This window comes from Heptranchias perlo, chromosome 2 (assembly GCF_035084215.1).
Source record: "Heptranchias perlo isolate sHepPer1 chromosome 2, sHepPer1.hap1, whole genome shotgun sequence".
In the NCBI taxonomy this organism is placed as follows: Eukaryota; Metazoa; Chordata; class Chondrichthyes; order Hexanchiformes; family Hexanchidae; genus Heptranchias; species Heptranchias perlo.
In genome coordinates this window covers 167,713,154-167,738,145 of record NC_090326.1, presented here as the reverse complement: position 1 = coordinate 167,738,145, position 24,992 = coordinate 167,713,154, and the positions used below count along the sequence as shown (strand labels likewise).

Sequence of the window (24,992 nt, the reverse complement as noted above, 5' to 3'; positions counted from 1 at the left end):
GCAGAATAAAGATAATGTAACCTAGAGGTAAAAGTCTATCAGACATCCTTCAATTTGTCTTCCAACTCTTCTCTCTTCCCCACCCCCACTCAAATTCCTCTCATTCCAGAGTGTGGTTGGTCACTAACTTTTTGTCAGAGGCCACAATCACAAACAGCACTTTTTTCAGGGGGTCACTCTCAGGGACGTTCTAATGTGTTGTAGAGATAGGACATGGTCCATCACCCGTAGATACCCCACAGCTCGCTACCCTGGTCAGTTGCCAAGTGGAGGCCATACATTTGCGCAGAGAAAGGGAAATGAGAGGACCAACCGTTCCATTAGAACTATACACCCTTTCGTGCAGCGAGTTCTCCCGGTGTCCTGGACAATATTTATCCCTCAACCAACATACAAAATAGATGATCTGATCATTTAACTCATTGCTGTTATGGGGCCTTGCTGTGTGCAAATTGGCTGCCACGTTTCTTAAATTACAACAGTGACTACACTTCAAAAGTACTTCATTGATTGTGAACTTGCAATATTTGCTTAAGATACAAGTACTTTTGTTTCCACCCTCCTCAAACCTCTTTTTTTCTTCAGATATTTACATACTAGATTTCCCCCTTATTTTCCATGATAGTTTATTGGGGGGGGGGGGCCAGGGCAGGAGGGTGGTTGCTGAAAAGTTCATTACTTTTTGCCTCTTCCTCCTCACATGGTTATTTGTAAATTTTTTGCCTTGTGGTGAAATAAATTGGGTCGATATGATGCACCCTGGGTAGTGTGGTTTCACAACTCCCATGGTGCATCTCGCATTGAAAGTTATTACTTTGCACAAAACCCAAGTTAAGTTCTTCTATTGATTTCCTCCCCCTCACGTATCTAACAGTTGTTTAGAATTCACCAGAGTATGAAGAGACCAGTTTTTAAAAAAAAACACAACACTTACTTAATAAGGTTCTCTAGGAAAAGACGGGCATTGCCCAAGATCTGCAAGAAAATTAAAAATTGGTTACACAATTTCTGTTGCTAATTTGATGATAGGTCTGCATTAATGGTGTCAACAGTACCGAAATCCACCGTTACCGATTTGTACAGAATTCCTAATCTAAGTACATGTCTCCTGCAATTAAACCAGATTTCAACAGTCAGTGCACAAGTCAATCCATCCACAGGTCTCACTTAAAGCCAGCTGCGCATTTTAAGTTTGTTTCGGTTTAGCTGCAATTGCTGAACAAGCAAAGCTCCGGTACAAGATTGTGTTCATCCATCATCCACAGAAACTAAGAAGAGCCCAAGGTTGAAAGGCTCAGCGGTCTTAATGAGAAGGTTTGACGGATCCTCCTCCCTCCCACCCCCATTCTGTGAAGCAAATGATAATTTACAACACATCCCAACTTGATAATTTTACTTTCTCGGTCTCCATTTTTCTTCTGCCTCCGTGAAATATTTTGGAATGTTTCATTATGTTAAAGGCGCTATATAAGTTTATGCTGTTGGTGACTTTATATGGAATGTGCCAGCGAAGACTGTGGGCGTTGTTTAGTTCTCCTTTCCTCCCAAAGTTTCACAAGGCCAGGGACGGCATTAGGGCTGTGTAACCCGCAATTGCAAGGGGCCCCCGAGTGGATCCAGTCTCCAAATCAAACCTTTGCACAGGACCCCGGCAAGGCAAATGCCGCTCTCGCTCAAGTCAATGTATTTTTCAAAAAGTAATGCTTATTTTTTGGCTGGGGGAGAGGAAGATGTCTGACAAGAGAATTAAATAAAATTAGAAGCTTTCGTGGATAAATCCCATGCATTTGGGTACTTGTCTTCAGGATATAGGATTTCAATCTGCCGTCCTTGCACGTGTTTGGGGGTGAGGGGATTTGGGGAAAGGGAGGAGGAAGAGGAGCGTAAGAGAAGAAACACTGAAAAGGTAAGAGGCCAAAGTGGATTTTCAGCTTCTAAATCCCAAAGAACCAACACCCCACCCCCACCTAAAAAAAATTCCAAAGGTTCACTACAGCCTTTTGTTAAATGGGTCTAAAATCAAATCACTATATGACACACTATTAGGGAGGTTTTAGTTTAATATTTTTAAGGCATAGACTTACAGACCACAGGAGTAGGTGCCGCTGAAACATCCCAAGTCCATTATTGCGATTCCTAAATCTTGGAAAATGGATTGACACATAAATCCAAATACGAAGGTCTGTCAAATCTTTAACAAACAGAAGGGCAAAAGCTTATTTACCCTGCCGAGTCGCTGGACCAATACAGTACAACCCAGTGAAAACCTGTTTAGAACAAGCAGCACCTTGCTCAGCAGAACAATACATCTGGGAAGAACACAAAACTAAGTGGTATCAAGGGTCAGTGTAACGCAGTTGGACACTTGGTCAATAATATTTTAAATCGGCTCATTGATTAGTAGGTTATTCTGGGGAAAACTCAATACCAAAACCGGGAGTAAGGCAAAGGCTGGGAACTTTCAGATGTACCTTCTGGTCAAACCATTGACTGCCGAAGCCGGGTTTAGGGAGGAGTGGGTCAAGGTGTTGTGATGGTGAGGTTAAAAAGACCAGGTACACTGTGGGTTAGAGAGATACTTATAACACGGCTCAATTTCCCCCTCTCCCCTAGGGCAGGTGGGTGAAGGAACTGAAGTGTTCCTTAAACCAGGGGAATAACAGGTACCGTAACACAGCCATCCAAATGGCTAGTTTAAGTTTATTGTCAGTGGCCTGACAGCAGGTTTCTCCACCTTCTTGATCAGAGATTGGTGAAGGGCATGTGGAGCAGAGGAAAGAAAAGTCCACCCAAGTGCTCTACAAAATCAGTGCACTTGTCCTCTTCTGCTCACCTCCCCAATGGATCAGCGACAGTCAGGAACTTGGGAAGCCCCAAGTACAAACCCATGCAAAGTTGCAGTGAAACATGTCCCATACGTTTTGAATGCAAGCATTCTAGGTTCTGCAAGTAACTTAACTGGACCAGCCACATAAATACTGTGGCTACAAGAGGTCAGAGGCTGAGTATCCTAAAGGGAGTGAATCACCTCTCGACTCCCCAAAGCCTTTCCACCATCTACAAGGCACAAGTCAGGAGTGTGATGGAATACTCTCCACTTGCCTGGATGAGTGCAGCTCCAACAACACTCAAGAAGCTCCACACCATCCAGGATAAAGCAGCCCGTTTGATTGGCACCCCATCCCCACCCTAAACATTCACTCCCTTCACCACCGGCGCACTGTGGCTGCAGTGTGTACCATCCACAGGATGCACTGCAGCAACTCGCCAAGGCTTCTTCGACAGCACCTCCCAAACCCGCAACCTCTACCACCTAGAAGGACAAGGGCAGCAGGTACATGGGAACAACACCACCTGCACGTTCCCCTCCAAGTCACGCAGCATCCTGACTTGGAAATATATCGCCGTTCCTTCATCGTCGCTGGGTCAAAATCCTGGAACTCCCTTCCTAACAGCACTGTGGGAGAACTTTCACCACACGGACTGCAGCGGTTCAAAGCGGCAGCTCATCACCACCTTCTCAAGGGCAATAAATGCCAGCGACGCCCACATCCCATGAACAAATAAAAAGAAACTAAAACCAGTCTGCTTAGCTTTTTGTGCCAGTATTATTCTACACCTCCATCATCTCTAATCGTGCTATATTTAGCTCAGAGGTGGCAATGTTGGAATTGGAATGCCCTAAATATAAATCTGGAAAGGGCCCATGTGGTGCTGGGAGGTTATAACACATACGACGAGCTAGTAGGAACTTACACCCAGTGACCTTTACAATCTCAGCCAGGTAGGTCTTACCCCTCATTCAATTATCTCTGAATGGTGACTGTATTTCATTTTTTAAAAATTCATTCTCAGGATCTGGGCGTTGCTAGCAAGGCCAGCATTTATTGCCCATCCCTAGTTGAACTGAGTTTGACACAACTGAGTGGCTTGTGAGACGCTTCAGAGGGCAGTTAAGAGTCAACCATATTGGTGTGTGACTGAAGTCACATACAGGCCAGAGTGGGTAAGGACAGCGGGTTTCCTTCCCTAAAGAACATTAGTGAACTATTTGGGTTCTTATGACAATCCAGTAACATAACCGCTACACCACCATACCGTACACTGTACCGTGGCACCACTGAATAGAAGCAACTGCTTCAAAACTGCAACAGGAGCTCTGGAATACCAAAGAATGGTTTCTACATGAATGGACAACAAATATCCTCACTACTACCATCCAAAATTCGCCTCTTTGGTGTTCGAAACAACAACCCTTCCAGTAGATCTCTCACACAGCCAACAGAACACTTACTAGAGACCTGCAGAGCTACTAACAGAACAGTAGCCCTGTAATTATGGTACTGGACTAGCAAGGCAGAGGTTGCGAGTTCAAATACTACCAAGGCAAATGGCAAAATTGAATTCAGTAAATCTGGTAATTTGATGTAAAAACCCACTGGTTCACTACTGTCCTTGAGGGAAGGGATCTGACACACCTCACCTGATCTGGCTACACATTTCTTCGGTTGACTCGTAATGCCCTCAGGGTAACTAAGGATGGGCAATAAATAAGGCTTTGCTAATGTCACCCAGATCCTAAGAATAAAAAAAAGAGTAGCAGTGGTTATTCATCATTGGACATATTTAATTTCTAAATTTAAAAAAAAGGATGATGAAGGAAATGGCAAGAAAATACATCTTGTCCTCAATGGGTTTGACATGGCTGTGTGGAACAGATCTGTGCCAGAAGGCTGAATTTCACAACTACTGACTAACTCAACAGGTCAAATCAGAACAAGGCAGCAATGGAACTGCCAAACACATGCACAGTTAACAGCACAGGGAAGGTCAACCTCCCAAAGTATAAGAGCCAAAAGGGTCTAGACAGAGTAGATAGACAGAAATTGTTTCCACTGGCAGAAGGGTCAAGAACCAAAGGGCATAGATTTAAGGTGACATGAGGAATAACATTTTTACACAGTGAGTGGTTAGGATCTGCCCGAGGGGGTGGTGGAGGCAAATTCAATCATGGCCTTCAAAAAGGGAACTGGATAAGTACTTGAAAGTAAAAAACTTGCAGGGCTACAGGGATAGGGCAGGGGAGTGGGATTAGCTGGATTTCTCTTGCATAGAGCCGATGTGGACTCGATGGGCTGAATGGCCTCCTTCCGTGCTGCAACCTTTCCATGATTCTAAATCAATAAATTGCACACTGATGGAGAGCTCCAGCAAAGGAAGTGGGAGTAACTCTGCTACACAATATCCATTGTAAACAATTTTACAACACCAAGTTATAGCCCAACGATTTTATTTTTAATCCCACAAGCTTTTGGGGGCTTTCCCCTTCCTCAGGCGGTGTGGAAATGACAATTTCGAATCCTTCGCATTTTAAGATCACATAACAATGCCTGGTGATTACTGCCCGTTGCCAAGGCAATCACAGTGAGCAGACAGAAAGGTGTCATCTAAAAGGCCACTGAATATACAACCACCCCAGAAAAAAGAGAGAGAGAGAGAAGGAAGACAGTCAATGACCCGTTATATTAAAAACAGATAACATTTGTTCGCTGGTGGGGTTACGTGTAGTGTGACATGAACCCAAGATCCCGGTTGAGGCCGTCCTCATGGGTGCGGAACTTGGCTATTAATTTCTGCTCGACTATTTTGGTGCACGGTTCATACTCCTGTGACTCGGCCAACGTTGTCTACCTCATACGTTGCAGGAAAGGATGCCCCAGAGCATGGTACATTGGCGAGACCATGCAGACGCTGCGACAACGGATGAACGGACACCGCGCAACAATCGCCAAACAGGAGGGTTCTCTCCCTGTCGGGGAACACTTCAGCAGTCATGGACATTCAGCCACCGACCTTCGGGTAAGCGTACTCCAAGGCGGCCTTCGAGACACACGACAACGCAAAATCGTCGAGCAGAAATTAATAGCCAAGTTCCGCACCCATGAGGACGGCCTCAACCGGGATCTTGGGTTCATGTCACACTACACGTAACCCCACCAGCGAACAAATGTTATCTGTTTTTAATATAACGGGTCATTGACTGTCTTCCTTCTCTCTCTCTCTCTCTCTCTCTTTTTTTTTGGGGGGTTGTATATTCAGTGGCCTTTTAGATGACACCTTTCTGTCCTGCTCACTGTGATTGCCTTGGCAACGGGCAGTAATCACCAGGCATTGTTATGTGATCTTAAAATGCGAAGGATTCGAAATTGTCATTTCCACACCGCCTGAGGAAGGGGAAAGCCCCCAAAAGCTTGTGGGATTAAAAATAAAATCGTTGGACTATAACTTGGTGTTGTAAAATTGTTTACAATTGTTAACCCCAGTCCATCACCGGCATCTCCACATCATGGCTACCATCGACACAATATCCAGTAGGTTGATATTGTAGGACATTCATATATCTGAGCAAAATGAGAAACTCAGAACTCAATAACTGGATTAATTGATCACCCAATTTTGTAGTTTAATTTATTAAACTACAAAACAAGTTACTTAACAGCTTCCACACACATTTTAAAACTATTAAAATCTCATTGCAGTAATTCAAGGTTGAGAATGCACTCACTATAATTAAGTACTCAAGTATTTAAGTAGCAAAACCGCATGACAATTTTTAGCCCCACAGCTTATCGGACTAGTCTCAGACCAATATTATATGTGGAAATTGCTCCTAAATGAATTAATTATCAGCAAGTTACATAATTATGAAGAACACAAAGAATCTCAACAACAACATGCATTTATAAAGCACCTTTAACATAGTAAAACATCCCAAGATGCTTCACAGGAGCATTATCAAACAAAAATTTGACACCGAGCCAAATAAGGAGCTATTAGGGCAGGTGACCAAAAGCTTGGTCAAAGAGGTAGGTTTTAAGGATTAGATTCCAGTCTGTAACTCATGCCTGGGAATCTGTTATTCCATATATATAAACCAACCAAACCCCTCGATTAGATTCCAGCCTGTAACTCACTCTCGGGTACCTTAAAAGGGGAGAGGGATAGAGGTGGAGGGGTGTAGATCTTAGGGTCTAAGCAGCTGAAGGCTCGGCTGCCAATGGTGAGGCAAAGAAAATCAGGGATGCGTAAGAGGCCAGAACTGACATCATCCAAAGCCCGAGCTAAGCTTTCGACCCCATACCCTCTCCATCGCTAAGGCCACCTCCTTCCATCTTTACTGTCGCCGGTCTCTGCTCCTGCCTAAGTACAACTGTTCTGAAACCCTCATCCATGCCTTTGTCACCTTCAACTATTCCAAAGCTGTTCTGGCCGGCCTCCCATCCTCTATAAAATTTGGCTTATCCATAACTCTGCTGCCATATCCTATCCCGTACTAGGTCCTGCTCACCCATCACCCGTTACCTACATTGGCTCTCGGTCCACTAATGCCTAAAATTAAAAATTCTCACCCTCATATTTAAATCCCTTCAAGGCCTTGGCCCTCCAGTCCCACAACTGAGAACTCTGCGTTCCTCCAATTCTGGCCTCTTGTCCATACCCACTCCCTTCGCCTCACCACTGGTAGCAGTATCTTCAGCAGTCTAGGCCCCAAGCTCAGGAATTCCCTCCCTAAATCTCTCCACCTCTCCCTTCTCCTTTAAGACCTTCCCTAAAACCCATCTCTTTGATCAAGCTTTTAGTCATCCCTACCAGTATCTCCTCCTTTGGCTCGGTGCTGATTTGCGTCTGATTACTCTTCTCTTGGGCTGTTTTTCTACATTAAAGGCGCTATATAAATGCAAGTTGTTGTTGTATATTTTTCCATTTGTCTTTGGGATGTGGGTGATGCTGGCAAAGCTACATTTATTACCGATCCCTAGTTGCCCTGAGGTAGTGATGATGGCGGGCCTACTGCTTGAACCGCTGCAGTCCTTTTAGTGATGGTGTTCCCACAAAGGTGGTGAGATAGAGAATTCTACGATTTTGACCCAGTGACGAAGGAATGGCAATATACGTCCAAGTCAGTGACTTGGAGGTGATGCTGGTTCTTCTCAGCGGTAGAGATTGTGGGGCTGAGAGATGCTGTCAAAATAAGCTTGTTGAACTGTTGAAATATGAGGTACAAATACAAGTCTTTTTCTGACTATCTGAACCTCAGTTCTACAATAGTGCATAAGGCAGTCTCAGGATAAAATTTGTAAACAATTTTACAACACCAAGTTATAGTCCAACGATTTTATTTTTAATCCCACAAGCTTTCGGGGGCTTTCCCCTTCCTCAGACACTGCCTGAGGAAGGGGAAAGCCCCCGAAAGCTTGTGGGATTAAAAATAAAATCATTGGACTATAACTTGGTGTTGTAAAATTGTTTACAATTGTTAACCCCAGTCCATCACCGGCATCTCCACATCAGGATAAAATGGCAGAGCTCAAGGCTTTATAAAAAATTATAGTTGAGGGTTGTCTCCTTTCAGTTTAAATTATATAACTCTTAAGTCAGTCAGTTGCTGTTAGAGTTCTTGCCAAGTCTTTCCAAACTCACTGGTGGAACAATGGAGAGTGTTCGAAGAAATCAGATAAGGTCAAGGCAGATCTAGTTTCATTCAGGGTTGCAGATGGGAGGCCAGCTGATACAGAACAAGTTTACAACTTATGTCGTGTTGCCCCATGAAACCTTTTAACACGCTATTCAAAAGGGGCAAGCACAGTCGCCGAGTACTTATCCACAAAGTTACCCCAAGGCCTGAAAAACATTTTAGTTACTGTCTTTTGTTTATGGGACTGTTGAGTACTGCAAACTATTATAATCTGGGCAGACATTTTAGGGCAAAAGTCAGATATGGAAAGGGGGGTAGTGGAGCGGCAGGAAGGAGAGATGGGGAGAACATATTCCCTTCAACGTATCTGTTCTGTAGAAGTGAACAGAAAGTTATCACTGACTGTTGTGACACGTTTTAATGACCAGTTCACAGTGCAGTTAAAGGTCAGGAGTTAGATTCCTCATTTGTTGCAAAGCAGAAGCAATATCAATTAAGAAAGGGAGAAATCGTGAGAGGAAGTAGAGACTGCTGCAATTTCAGCTGCACTTTGTAACTTGCAAAATCATCCTAGTGAGCAATATTTTTATTTGGCTTACTCCCTCTCAAAGTTATGATTCACCAAACTTTGCATACCAGCACCTCCTTACAAACAATAACATTATTCCACCTAAAACTGTTCACAAGTTAGCCCAGTGACAGCAGCTAGGCGTGCCAACACACTGCCCCAGTGAGACAGGCTGTGGGCTCGCACCACAACTTCTGAAACAAATCTTTAATATCTGTAGGGCCATCAGGAAAACTCGAGAAGCAGAGGCTTCCCATCCGGAGGGTGAAAGAACAGGCATGAGTGTCTAACTCACTCCACCACTCAGTCCCTAAAGCTGCCCCATTTATAATAACTGGGTAAAGATTCACAATCACCTGAACAGAAAAACTGTGCATGTACAGGCACACATACAACTGTTTCTGGCCATTGTGAACTTACACCAAAACAATACACTTTAATATGCCAATGTGTTTAATCACCTCACATTACTGTTCTACCACCGAGCACTAACCACCAGTACTTCATTCACCCTGGTGTTGCCTCCTCTTGACACAAATTTGGACGGACAACATCCATCACTATAATGGTATTTTCCCAGCTGCCAGCCTTGATGAATCAGGCAGGTATAACATTGGGTTGCAGTTAGCTGCACAAGACCCTTGCATTAATTAATTAATGAGCAAAAGAACTGCTTTGCTGGGCTATGTAGAATGACAAAGAATTACATAGAATACACAGAAACAGGCCATTCGGCCCAACAGTGACTACCTTATGTTTATGGCCCCTAGTTCTGATCTCCCCTGCAAGTGGAAACATCGTCTCTATGTCTACCCTATCAAACTCCTTCATAATTTTAAAGACCTCTAGCAGGTCACCCCTCAGCCTTCTCTTTTCTAGAGAAAAGATCCCCAGCTTGTTCAACCTTCCCTTTCTTTGTTCTGGTATCATCCTAGCAAATCTTTTTTGCACCTTCTCCAGTGCCTCTATATCTTTTTTATAATATGGAGACCAGAATCGTTTACATTACTCCAAGTGTGGTCTAACCAAGGTTCTATACAAGCTTGGAGGATGGCGCCTCTGACGGTGTGGCGCTCCCTCAGTGCTGCATTGGAGGGTCAGGTTGTGTTGTGTTCTCTGGTCCTAGAGTGAGGTCTTGAACCCAAAATCTTCCGACTTCATGGAGTAGAACTCCTGGTTTGTCCGTTCTGTGCAGTGCTATCGAACTCTGACTCGGTCTACTCTTCTCCATTAGTGTAAGGCCACAAGAAACATAAGAAATAGGAGCAGGAGTAGGCCATACGGCCCCTCCAGTCTGCTCTGCCATTCAATAAGATCATGGTTGATCTTCAACCTCAACTCCACTTTCCTGCCCGATCCCCATATCCCTTGATTCCCTTAGAGTCTAAAAATCTATCTGCCTCAGCCTTGAATATATTCAATGACTCAGCATCCACAGCCCTCTGGGGTAGAGAATTCCAAAGATTCACAACCCTCAGAAGAAATTCCTCTTCGTCTCAGGCTTAAATGGCCGACCCCTTATCCTGAGAATATGCCCCCTAGTTCTAGACTCTCCAGCCAGGGGAAACAACCTCTCAGCATCCATCCTGTCAAGCCCCCTCAGAATCTTATATGTTTCAATGCAATAACCGCTCATTCTTCTAAACTCGAGAGTATAGGCCCAGTCTACTCAATGGAATGGCTCTGCCAGCTTTTCTTGTTTCCATTTCTACCTGCCTTGCCCCATCACCATCTCAGCTCTTCACACATTGTGTCTCAATATTACTGCAGCCATTCAACCATCCTGTTTTACATTTAAGCACTTTGCAGATCCTTCTACTTCCTCTTGTTTCTGTGCGCGCTCTTCCCTCTCCCCCCTTTTCTTCTATTCATTTTGAAAAGCTGTTTAACATTTTCCCCTCCAGATTTGACGAAGGGTTTACACGAGAAACGTTAACTCATCTGTTCTCTCCACCGCGGCCGACTGATCTGCTAAGCGTTGCCAGCATTTTCCGTCTTTGTTTCAGATTTCCAACACCTGTATTGTTTTGCTTTGTGTTGAAAGGGTCGATGGTTTCCATGAAGCAAGGAAAGATAACAGATAAACCAACAGTGCTATTCTACAAGTGGGAAGATTTGTATTTAAGGGGTAGCAAGATAAGCACAAGGGAGAAAAGAATAGAAGGATATGCTGATAGGGTGGGATAAAGTAGGGTTGGAGGAGGCTCGTGTAGAGCATAAACATTGGCATAGACCAGTTGGGCTGAATGGCCTTTTTCTGTGCTGTACATTCTATGCAATTCTATGTAAAGTTTTACATAACATCTCTGGTTTTCAATTCTACCCTCGAGAAATGAACCCCAGTGCTTGGTTTGCTTTTTTTATGGCCTTATTAACCTGCGTTGCTACTTTTAATGATTTGTTTATCTGTACTTCCAGATCCCTCTGCTCCTCTAATCCATTCAGACTCTTATTTTCCAAGCAGTATGTGGCCTCCTTATTCTTCCTACCAAAATGTACCACCTCACACTTATCTATATTGAAATTCATTTGCCAATTACAAGCCCATTCTGCAAGTTTATGTCGCGGACCTCCTCAGTATTAACTATATCCCCAATTTGGTGTCGTCCTCAAATGTTGAAATTGTACTTCAGATTCCAAATTGTTTATGTAAATGGTGAACAACAGTGGTCCCAGCACCGATCCCTGTGGAATACCATTTCCCACCTTTTGCCAGTCTGAGTAGCTACCTTTAACCCCTACTTTCTGTTTTGTAGACAGCTTGCTATCCATTCTGCTACTTGTTTCCTGATTCCACATTCTCTGACCTTAGTCATGAGTCTACTATGCCGTACCTTATCGAAGGCCTTTTGGAAATCCAAATATATTCCATCCACTACGTTACCCTTGTCTACCCTTTCTATTATTTCTTCAAAGAATTCAATAAGCTTGGTCAAGCATGACCTTCCCTTTTGAAATCTGTGCTGACTATTTTTTAATTATATTTTCGGTTTCTAGATATTTTTCAATTACACCTATGAGTAAGGATTTTGTTATCTTTCCTACCACTGACTATAAGCTAACAGGTCTATAGTTCCCTGCACTTGTTCTATCTCCCTTTTTAAATATAGGAATCACATTAGCTGTCCGCCAGTCCTCAGGCACTAGTCCCTTTTCTAATGAATTTTTATATATATGTAATAGAGCCTCTGCTATCTCTTCACTAACTTCTTTTAATATGCGTGGATGCACTCCATCCGGACCACGACAACTGGATTCTCCCCCTCTCTTTCCAAGTTCCTCTGCAGTTGCTCCAAGATGTCCTTTAGCCTTGCACCAGGTAGGGAACACACCCTCCTGGACAGTCGGCCGCGACTGCAGAGAACGCCATCTATCCTCAATTATAGAATCCTCTATGACTACAACCTTTCTATTCTGATTCTCCCCCCTTGGACTGCTTCATGCTCCACAGTGCCATGGTTAGCATTCCGGGCATTCTCCTTGTGGCCTTCATCCTTACCTTCACAGATATCAAGTACCTCGTAGCTGTTGGATAGGATCACTGTCGGTGGGATCTCCTTCTCTACCTCTTCTCGGTTCCCACTATCCTTCCTGACTAACAGTCACACGCTCCCCTTCTTGCACCTGTGCTTTTCTCTGAGGTGTGACTGTACTCTGGAGAATACTATCTAGATATTCCTCCCCCTCCCTTATGTGTCAGAGTGTCTCTAACTCACACTCCAGCTTAAAAACTGTGAGCCGGAGCGTCTTAAGCCAGAGACATTTACTGCAGATGTGGCAATCCTGGCCAATCTCGCTGTCCACAAACTCCCACGTATTACAGTCCCGACACACAGCTTGTACTGCCATTTCTAGTTTTTATTTATTTATCAATAGTTTATTTCTAGGACTAATAGAATCACTTGAGATCTAGGTTATATTTAGTAAATGGATTTAACTTGATTTTGAAATAATTAGTAATTACTTAAGACTGCTTTTATTTTATGTATTCTTTTTTAATTTAAGTTTTAAAAGTTGATCGATTAGTTTATAGTCCCATGGTTTAAATCACATAGCACCTCCTTCCCCCTCTGCAACTAATTCCCACACTCACCAAATTCCCAGTTAAAAGTCCTCACTTTGTTAGCAATTCACTCCGTTAGGAGTTCACTCTCTGTCCTTACCAACCTCAATGCTCAAGCTCTGGGCTGTATGGACAGCCAGAAAACAGGCTGCCTCCACCTCAGAAAGCAAAACCTATACAGCCAACAGAAGCAGATCTGCCTCAGCGAACCTACAAACACTCTTAGTGGGTTTCAGACCCTCAACAGACCGCAAGTGCTGCCTTGTTTATTTTACTGAAGTTGGGGCTTCAGTGGGTGGCTGTAAAGAGGTGGGTTTTCAAACAGAGGCCTGTGAACTCTTGGTAATCCAAGGGGTCAAATTAAAATATTGATTTCTGCCGGTGCACCTGTAAGTCCGGAATTGGAATGATGCTTCTGCTGTCAATTATAATGGTGATTTCTGCAGTCGCGGCACCATCTACCCGCAGTCTTTTGGAAGCTTTATGACCGTGTGTCTGCATGGGATGCGCCAATATCTGCAGGGGGGACCACCGCACAAAGTATGAAAACTAATACTATAAAGTAAATCCCACATACGAATTCTAGTGGGCTTTAAGGCTCCTCGTTTTGTCGCGTGTTGCTCTGCAGGTGCTGGTATCAGAGGAATGTATTACTGAGATTAACACTTTCCTGATTAGCCATCAGTACAGAGGCATTAGCCAAGGGTTGCATCAGCAAATCATGTTATTTAAGTGGTCATTCTTAGTCCTGGTATTCCTAAATCCAATTCTCGAACATCAATATTTACTGTTAAAAGAAAAATGCATCAAGACACAAAACAGGAAGCAGAACCTTAATAATAGCTGATTTTAAGAAAGCACCTACAAGATTTTTATACTGGCACAATCGGATCCCGATGCACCGGTCTTGTGCAAGCAGCTACAACTCAAAGGTAAACCTGTTGGGACTCCCTGAGCCCGGGGGCAGAGAAGACAACAGGACAACGATGGATTGTCTTAAACTGTTCTGGAAGAGACACTGCAGCTGCACAACACAAGGGTGAAGAAATTGTGGTTACAGCTCAGTGGCAGTAATTTGAGGTGATCTAGTGTCCTTCAGAGAAGGGATCTGCTACCCCTACCCAGCCTGGCCTACATGTGACTCCAGTCCAACACCATGTGGTTGATTCTTGATGCCCTCACAGCATCAACGGATGGACAATAAATACTGCCTTGCCATAGTCACCCACACCCCAAGAATAAATAAAAACACATTGGCACATTAAAGCTCAGTGTGATTTTTCCTATGGTGTATTGATACCAATATGGTAAGTAAGCCAAGTGACAACATGGGTACAAATGAAGATATTCCCTGTAGTGATCAGGTGCAGGAACCATGCCCTATACCTAGTCTGGGAACATCAACGGTGGTGTCCTCCTAACTTAGTACAGACCAGTGATCAAAACAGACACCCTCCTGGTATGTTCCACACAAAATAGTTCATTAAGGGAGTTGGAGGGGGGGCGGGGGGGGGGGAAGAAGGTGGAATCAGTATTTTAATTGAAAAGGTAAATAGGTAGTTTCTTTTCTTCCCATTTTCCATTAGATAACAAACTGCTGCTGGCAGCTGCAATAATTCTGAAACATTAACTTGACACTATGTAAATGGCACAAGGCCAGAGCAAGGGTGATGTGGTAATAGTGTGCACACGTATTTCCAACACGGATCATTCCTGTACGAGAACTGGCCTCGCCTTTTTGTTTTGAGAAATCAAGGAGAATGGCCAAGTTCTTAATGCAAATCATCAAAGCTGGAAATCAAGTAATGATTAGACAACGTTAAGCCTGGGCTTTTGATAGCAAGTTATACCATCCCTGCCCTTGTTTTAAACAAAAGGCAACTATATGAATGCAAGTTGCTGTTGTTGAGTTTATTGGCTAGGACTTAGAGCCCAACATTTCGAAAGGGCTGGAAAATCATAAGTAAATCATTAATCCCAGGATGCTTCAGCATTGAGACTGCAATCCCTAATCCACCCCTCATTGATCAGGCTCTGTAGCTCCAAGCCAACATCAACATTACGAACAATACTGTTGCTGTAATCCTTAAACCCGCCCGCGCCCGCCCCCGCCCCCACCCCCTCCTCCTTAAACCCACCCAGGTGACCAAGGTTTTAGTCACACCTCCTAATGTCTTCGTTTTTGGCTCGGCATCCACCTCGGTCTGATTAAACCTCGGTGAATCGCCTCAGGATGTTTTTCTAGGTTAAAGGTTCTATACAAATCATAGAAAGTTATGGCACAGAAGGAGGCCATTCAGCCCATCATGTCTGTGCCGGCCAAGAGCGAGCTATCCAGCTTAAGCCCACTTTCCAGCACTTGGTCCGTAGTCCTGTAGGTGCTCTTCAAATGCACATCAAAGTACTTTTTAAATGAGTTGAGGGTTTCTGCCTCTACCACCTTTTCAGGCAGTGAGTTCCAGACCCCCACCACCTTCTGGGGGAAGAAATTTCTCCTCAGCTCCCCTCTAATCCTTTTATCAATTACTTTAAATCTATGCCCCCTGGTCACTGACCCCTCTGCTAAGGGAAATAGATAGAATGGATAGGGAGGATCTATTAAATGCAAGTTGTAGCTTTGTCGGGTATTGTGGGAGTAGGTTCCTTCAATATTCAGTGCCGTGGTAGACTGAAGTCTTGAGTTGTACTAATTTTTGGGAGAGGGAACCAAGAGGAAGAGGGGAGAAGGAAGGAAGTGAACAGCCAGGAGGTATGTGAACAGTGAGGCCGTATGAAAGAAATGAAATCTGCAAATAGATCAGGTTAAATGTAGTCAGTTTTGATGGAAAGGCAGAAAGAGAAGTACATGGCATCCAGTTACTTTCCACCCTGAAACTGGTCAGGCGGTCACACTGGCAGCTATCAATAGTGGCGTATAAACAAGTTCAGACAGCTTTGACTTTGCAGATGAGCCCATAGTATCAATCTACTCTCAAATTAGGACGACAGGGATATGGAGTCAGTGATCTGGGCAATTGAGAGCACCACATCAACGGCAGAAAAATAGAACAGTTACACCAGAGAGAGGTCTCATCAGTCAAATCAAAAGTGCCAATGGCAAAGCCCCTTCATTTAGTGACAGTTACCAACAAGTGGGACTGGGCATGGCAGCAGTCTCAGCAAAACTATAAAAACAAATCTCAGTCTTATGTAAAGGAATAGGACAGCTCATTGGATTCAGCAGTTTAAATGGAAACACGTTCGTAATCACCCTGCATTAGAAAGACATGCATTTATATAGCACCATTCATGACCTCAGGACATCGCAAAGCACTTTACAATCATGTGATGTGCTTTTGAAGAGTAGTCACTGCTATAGGGAAATGTGGAAGCCAATTTGCACACAAGGTCCCACATACCATGTGATAATGACTAGATAATCAGTTTTAGTGATTTTGGTTGAGGGATAAATATTGGCCAGAACACTGAGACCCCGGCCCTGCTGCTCTTTGAATAGTGCCATGGGATCTTTTACGCCCACCTGAGAGGGGAGACGGAGCCTCAGTTCAACATCTTAAAGAAACTTTTTAAATCGCAATATGATAATTTAAAAAACTTACCAAGATTCAGATTGGAGTCATTTCAAGAATTAAAGCTGAATAATTACATTTACTCTTAAAAAATTAAACCCACATCCCAGTCTTTCAAACGTATATCCGAGAACCCTGGTCAAGAAATCCTTCCATCCTCGAAGCTCCATACAAGCACACGATAAAAGTATATTTGCCAGTTTTCACCCAGCTATCCCTGAATCAGGGATATATTTTAAAGATCAGAAATTTAGCCAGTACGCCATAATCAGAGGCACTAACTGGATGCAGGATTAAATAATTAGGATTATTCCTGAAATTCAAGCATGGTTGAATCTCTGCTTTGTATCTGACCTGTTCCTTACATCCATCATCAGGGATAGGCTACCTCAGATGCGTACCGGACTACTGCCAAACAAACTCAATCTGGCTGAACCATTTCTGTCCTCTGTACCTGATATACATCACAAAGGCACCATGCAGTCTGGACTGTACCTGGCTCAGGCCAACCACGTCTCCCCCTACATCTCTCTGATGCAGGTCCGAAATTGCCAGCCCTCCAGGTTTTCCTGAAGCTTCCAAGATATGAAGATTGATTTCTTGGACTGCTGCAAGCAACTCGGGAGAAAAATTATAGGGGCATTAAAAAAAATTGGGGTTTTTTTTTTACATTTTCTTGGAACACTTTCATTTATTAGTTTTAAAAATATTGGCGAAGGGAAAAAAGTTTGTTTGACTGGGCAGGGTTGATGAAGGCAGGAGGTCATGTGATGATACCTCAGGAATACGCCCAACCAGAATTGGCAACCCTATCCACAGACCTAGAAGGAAAGCTTGATTACTGCCCTAAAAATGACCCAGTCAGATGCAGCTCTTACGTTTAGGAACACAATTCACTTGTAGTCACATGAGCTGTGACTTAAAAGTTTGTTAATTTTCTGTGGCCATCCTCCAAACTGCTGCTATTTGAGTTGGGGTGGGAGTCAAGAATGAGTGAGTATAACACAACATGGAAGTAAGTGTGTAATGTGGCAATCGCACTTTCACCTACTGACACTGCTCCAAAAATATTGCCACAGATTGCACGTCAGACTTAGATTTCCGAAATCTATTTCCAAACCTCAGAACAATATCTCTCAGAAGAAAAACCTCCCCTCAGATCAGAAGGGCAAGGTGCCAGGGAGTTGCCAGGGCAACCCATGTCAAACACTAAGCCAGAGTACTTGTTGCAAAAAAAAAACCTTTAAAATTCCTATAGTGCAACAGGAACAGCTTTGGCATTTAGAACGTAGGCTTGTGTTCACAATTCCCATGCGATCGGGTCAATCTCAGCAATGTAACTATGGGGACGGCACCAACAGAGACGAGAAAATTTCCCACCAGGAGATTGGATGGGGTAGATGGGAAGTCAACCCAGTTCACTGGGCTGGTTGCAGAGCATGTCTGAAGTCCACCTATTTTGGCTTGGCAAGTGGGCTTTGGGGGGTAGTGTACAAAGAAATAGCTATGTGGGATTTAAGGAGCCTTATAATATATCTCTGGTTAACCCCTTCCGATCTAGGAGTGATAGAAGAGGAAAGCTAGTTTAAACTTGGCTATGGTAAACATTCACTCACCGCTAATTTACATAACATTTTGGGCACCAATAGTCTCCAGTACCAACTTTGATCAGCTATTGAACAAATCAGATATTTGGATAAAATTACATTGTGTTAGCTTACAATTTCTAATCAGATACTTGGGAAGTTCCTTTTCAGTCACATTACATTTCAGCACTTTACTCTTCACAGCCACTCTCCAAAGATGGAAAACCAGAACTTAAAGAATTACATAGAAATCACTACACAGAAATAGGCTGTTCAGCTCAACCAGTCTGTTGGTGCTCATTCTCCACAAGTTAATAGCCCTAAACTCACGTGCCAGCCCTGCTCCCATATCTCTTAATTCGCTTCAACCTATCTAATCTAATCTTAAATGTTGAACATGGACTCTGCTTCAATCACCTAACTCTGGTAATGCATTCATTACACCAAAAACAGAATATTTTTTAAAATGGTGAGAAACTATTAAATGTTGGTGTACAGAGAGACTTGGGTGTCCTCGTACAAGAAACACAAAACGTTAGTATGCAGGTACAGCAAGCAATTAGGAAGGCAAATGGAATGTTGGCCTTTATTGCAAGGGGGTTAGAGTACAAGTGTAAAGGAAGTCTTACTACAGTTGTACAGGGCTTTGGTGAGACCTCACCTGGAGTACTGTGTACAGTTTTTGTCTCCTAATCTAAGGAAGGATATACTTGCCTTAGAGACGGTGCAACGAAGGTTCACTAGATTAATTCCTGGGTTGTCCTATTAGGAGAGGTTGAGTAAAATGGGCCAATACTCTCTGGAGTTTAGAAGAATGAGAGGTGATCTCATTGAAACATATAAGATTATGAGGGGGCTTGATAGGGTAGATGCGCTGAGCGATTGTTTCTCCTGGCTGGAGAATCTAGAACTAGGGGGCATACTCGCAGGATACGGGGTTGGCCATTCAAGACTGAGATGAGGAGGAATTTCTTCACGCAGAGGGCTGTGAATCTTTGGAATTCTCTACCCCAGAGGACTGTGAATGCTGAGTCAGTGAATATATTTAAGGCCGAGATGGATAGATTTTTGGACTCCAGGGGAATCAAGGGATATGGGGACCGGGTGGGAAAGTGGAATTGAGGTCAAAGGTCAGCCATGATCTGATTGAATGGCAGAGCAGGCTTGAGGGGCCATATGGCCGACTCCTGCTCCTATTTCTTATGTTCTTATGTTCCACCAACTCACAATCCTTTGTGTAAAAGAAGTTTCTCCTGCTCACCCTCTTAAATCTCTTACATTTAATCTTATATATTTGTCCCCTTAATCAACCGAAAGTCTGCTTCGAACTACTCTGTTCCATCCCTTCATAATTTTAAACACCTCAATCAAATTACCGCGTAATCTCCACTGTTCTAATGAGAACAGCCGTAATTTTCAAACCTTTCTTCGCATTTGTATTTCCTCATACCAGGCAGCATCCAACTGAATCTGCACTGTACCCTCTCTATAGCCTCAACATCCTTCTTACAGTATACCTATCTATCGTCCTTGAGGTTTTATATAGATTCACCATTACATCTTGACTTCTATAGTCGATACCTCTTGTCATAAAACCCTAGCCCTATACCCAAAATATTGTACACAGTGAATAAAAGCAGTCCCAGGACAGAACCCTGTGGCACACTGCTACTCTGAAAACTGTCCTTTAACTCTTACTCTCTGTTTCTCCCTTCCAAACAGGTGTTAATCCAATTTGCTACCCTTCCCCTAAACACATGTCCATAATCTTCTCCAACTGTCTCGTGTTGCACCTGGTCAAAAGCTTTCTGAAAGTCCATGTACACCATACGCACTACATTTCCACAATCCACCATATCTATTACCTCCTCATGTGCCTGATTCCGTGGCCAATAGCACCACTCTCCTTGGGCCTCCCACCAGAACACTCAATCTACCCTGCTGCTCGCTTGCCAGGCCTTCTGCCAGCCTTGGCTCAGTGGTAGCACTCTTGCTTCTCAGTCAAAAGGTCATGGGTTCAAGTCCCACTCCAGAGATGTGAGCACATAATCTAGGCTGGCCCTTCAGTGCAGTACGGAGGGTGCACTGCACTGTCAGAAGTGCCGTCTTTTGGATGAGATGTTAAATTGAGGCCCCGTCTGTCCTCTCAGGTGGATGCAAAAGGTCCCATGTCACTATTTCAAAGAAGCGTGAGCAATTCTTCCCAGTTTCCTGGCCAATATTTATCCCTCAACCAACATCACTAAAACAGATTATCTGGTTATTTTCTCCTTACCATTTGAGGGAGCTTGCTGAGCGCAAATTAGCTGCCGAGTTTCCTACAGCACAAAGGGTAGTCACTTCATAAGTACCTCATTAGCTGCAAAGCGCTTTGGGGCGTCACGAGGTCGTGAAAGGCGCTACATAAAATGCAAGTCTTTCTTTTCTCAGACTACTTCACTTGTCAGGTGACCCCTTAAACTTCAGGCTAAAAAGAGATAATGTAAAACACCAATCTCTCTCCCACAGGGCACAAGAACCAAAACAGTGCCCATACTGCAGGCGATCACAAATTCAATATGGTAGATAGAGAGAAACTATTTCCTCTGGTGGGGAATCCAGAACAAAGAGGGCATAATCTTAATATTAGAGATAGCCATTCAGGAGCGGTCAGATAATGGTAACCATGAATTCTATCCTCCAAAAGACTGTGGATGCTGGGGGTTAATTGAAATTTTCAAGACTGAGCGCGATAGGTTTTCTTGGGCAAGGGTATTAACAGATATGGAGCAAAGGCAGGTACATGGAGTTCACCCATGGTGGAAACGAATAACAGAACAGGCTTGAGGGGCTGAATGGCCTTCTTCTATTCGTATGCTCTCTAACATTGCAACCACTGCATCTGCAAATTCAAATCCTACCAACAATGCATGAGAGCCAGATAACAGCAACTTGCATTTGTATAGAACCTTTTAGTAAAACGTCCCAAGTTGCTTCACAGGAGCATTATCAAACAAAATTTTAACACCGAGCCACATAAGGAGAAATTAGGACTGGTGACCAAAAGCTTGGTCAAAGAGGTAGGTTTTAAGGAGAGACGGGTAGAGAGGCAGAGAGGTTTAGGGGGGAAATTCCAGAGCTTAGGGCCTAGGCAGCTGAAGGCCCGGCTGCCAATGGTGGAGTGATTAAAATCTGGGATGCACAAGAGGCAAGAATTGGAGGAGTGCAGAGATCTCTGAATGTTGTAGGACTTAGTTCACACAATGGGCAGTGCATACCAACTGATCCTTTTGAACCCCCTCCAGTTCTGAAGCAGGGTCTCCACTCAAAACGCCAACCTATCTTCTTGGATGTGGACAAAATGTTCTATCCATTTTCAGCATTCTTTTTAAACAACAGCAAAACGAGATTTTCTTTAAAGGCATCTCCCAAAACTACATATGTAGTCCATCAAACTCATCAACACACCCAAAGAAAAAAATACACTGTTAAAGAAAAATTACCTTCCAGGCTTCAAAAACCATCCTCCACAAACCACAGGGAAACACCTGCCATATAGGTCATGCTATACAGTGAGGAAAGGATGCCCCAGAGCATGGTACATTGGCGAGACCATGCAGACGCTGCGACAACGGATGAACGGACACCGCGCAACAATCGCCAGACAGGAGGGTTCCCTCCCAGTCGGGGAACACTTCAGCAGTCAGGGACATTCAGCCACCGACCTTCGGGTAAGCGTACTCCAAGGCGGCCTTCGAGACACACGACAACGCAAAATCGTCGAGCAGAAATTGATAGCCAAGGTCCGCACCCATGAGGACGGCCTCAACCGGGATCTTGGGTTCATGTCACGCTACACGTAAGCCCACCAGCGAACAAAAGCTATCGGTTTTTAATATAACGGGTCATTTGTTGGCTTTCTCGGCCTTCCGGATGTTTCTGCCTCTCTGTTTTTTTTTCTGTTTGTTTTTTTTTTGTTGACTGTATATTCGGGGGCTTTCATAGAAGTTACAACATGGAAACAGGCCCTTCGGCCCAACATGTCCATGTCGCCCAGTTTATACCACTAAGCTAGTCCCAATTGCCTGCACTTGGCCCATATCCCTCGATACCCATCTTACCCATGTAACTGTCCAAATGCTTTTTAAAAGACAAAATTGTACCCGCCTCTACTACTGCCTCTGGCAGCTCGTTCCAGACACTCACCACCCTTTGAGTGAAAAAATTGCCCCTCTGGACCCTTTTGTATCTCTCCCCTCTCACCTTAAATCTGTGCCCCCTCGTTATAGACTCCCCTACCTTTGGGAAAAGATTTTGACTATCGACCTTATCTATGCCCCTCATTATTTTATAGACTTCTATAAGATCACCCCTTAACCTCCTACTCTCCAGGGAAAAAAGTCCCAGTCTGTCTAACCTCTCCCTGTAAGTCAAACCATCAAGTCCCGGTAGCATCCTAGTAAATCTTTTCTGCACTCTTTCTAGTTTAATAATATCCTTTCTATAATAGGGTGACCAGAACTGTACACAGTACTCCAAGTGTGGCCTCACCAATGCCCTGTACAACTTCAACAAGACATCCCAACTCCTGCATTCAATGTTCTGACCAATGAAACCAAGCATGCTGAATGCCTTCTTCACCACCCTATCCACCTGTGACTCCACTTTCAAGGAGCTATGAATCTGTACTCCTAGATCTCTTTGTTCTATAACTCTCCCCAACGCCCTACCATTAACGGAGTAGGTCCTGGCCCGATTCGATCTACCAAAATGCATCACCTCACATTTATCTAAATTAAACTCCATCTGCCATTCATCGGCCCACTGGCCCAATTTATCAAGATCCCGTTGCAATCCTAGATAACCTTCTTCACTGTCCACAATGCCACCAATCTTGGTGTCATCTGCAAACTTACTAACCATGCCTCCTAAATTCTCATCCAAATCATTAATATAAATAACAAATAACAGCGGACCCAGCACCGATCCCTGAGGCACACCGCTGGACACAGGCATCCAGTTTGAAAAACAACCCTCTACAACCACCCTCTGTCTTCTGTCGTCAAGCCAATTTTGTATCCAATTGGCTACCTCACCTTGGATCCCATGAGATTTAACCTTATGTAACAACCTACCATGCGGTACCTTGTCAAATGCTTTGCTGAAGTCCATGTAGACCACATCTACTGCACAGCCCTCATCTATCTTCTTGGTTACCCCTTCAAAAAACTCAATCAAATTCGTGAGACATGATTTTCCTCTCACAAAACCATGCTGACTGTTCCTAATTAGTCCCTGCCTCTCCAAATGCCTGCAGATCCTGTCCCTCAGAATACCCTCTAACAACTTACCCACTACAGATGTCAGGCTCACTGGTCTGTAGTTCCCAGGCTTTTCCCTGCCGCCCTTCTTAAACAAAGGCACAACATTTGCTACCCTCCAATCTTCAGGCACCTCACCTGTAGCGGTGGATGATTCAAATATCTCTGCTAGGGGACCCGCAATTTCCTCCCTATCCTCCCATAACGTCCTGGGATACATTTCATCAGGTCCCGGAGATTTATCTACCTTGCTGCGCGTTAAGACTTCCAGCACCTCCCTCTCTGTAATATGTACACTCCTCAAGACATCACTATTTATTTCCCCAAGTTCCCTAACATCCATGCCTTTCTCAACCGTAAATACCGATGTGAAATATTCATTCAGGATCTCACCCATCTCTTGTGGTTCCGCACATAGATGACCTTGTTGATCCTTAAGAGGCCCTACTCTCTCCCTAGTTACCCTTTTGCCCTTTATGTATTTGTAGAAGCTCTTTGGATTCACCTTTGCCTGATCTGCCAAAGCAATCTCATATCCCCTTTTTGCCCTCCTGATTTCTCTCTTAACTCTACTCCGGCAATCTCTATACCCTTCAAGGGATCCACTTGATCCCAGCTGCCTATGCATGTCATATGCCTCCTTCTTCTTTTTGACGAGTGCCTCAATCTCCCGAGTCATCCAAGGTTCCCTACTTCTACCAGCCTTGCCCTTCACTTTATAAGGAATGTGCTTACCCTGAACCCTGGTTAACACACTTTTGAAAGCCTCCCACTTACCAGACGTCCCTTTGCCTGCCAACAGACTCTCCCAATCAACTTCTGAAAGTTCCTGTCTAATACCATCAAAATTGGCCTTTCCCCAATTTAGAATTTTAACTTTTGGGCCAGACCTATCCTTCTCCATAGCTATCTTAAAACTAATGGAATTATGATCACTGGTCCCAAAGTGATCCCTCACTAACACTTCTGTCACCTGCCCTTCCTTATTTCCCAAGAGGAGGTCAAGTTTTGCCCCCTCTCTAGTCGGGCCATCCACATACTGAATGAGAAATTCCTCCTGAATACACTCAACAAATTTCTCTCCATCCAAGCCCCTAATGCTATGGCTGTCCCAGTCAATGTTGGGAAAGTTAAAGTCCCCTACTATTACCACCCTAATAGAATCATAGAAGTTGTAGGTAACACCTCTCTGTCTGAACACGGTGATTGCCTTGGCAACGGGCAGTTGCAAAGACTATCTGTAATCACCATGTATTGTTCTGTGATTTATAAATGCGTAGGCTTCGAGGAGTTCCTGACATTTACCTGAGGAAGGAGGAAGCCTCCGAAAGCTTGTAAATTTCAAATAAAATCATTGGACTATAATTTGGTGTTGTAAAATTGTTTACAATTGTCAACACCAGTCCATCACCGGCATCTCCACATCATGC

At 43.9% G+C, this 24,992-nt stretch overlaps 1 protein-coding gene across 2 annotated transcripts in view; it reads right to left on the bottom strand.

The window, feature by feature from the left end:
* Positions 1-24,992, bottom strand: part of LOC137299902 (diacylglycerol O-acyltransferase 1-like) — a 103,104-nt gene that overhangs the window by 45,831 nt on the left and 32,281 nt on the right. For both annotated transcript variants that reach the window (XM_067968887.1, XM_067968896.1), the window contains one exon: positions 935-975. In XM_067968887.1, coding sequence (XP_067824988.1) covers positions 935-975 — 41 coding nt within the window. The remainder of the gene's footprint in view (positions 1-934; positions 976-24,992) is intronic.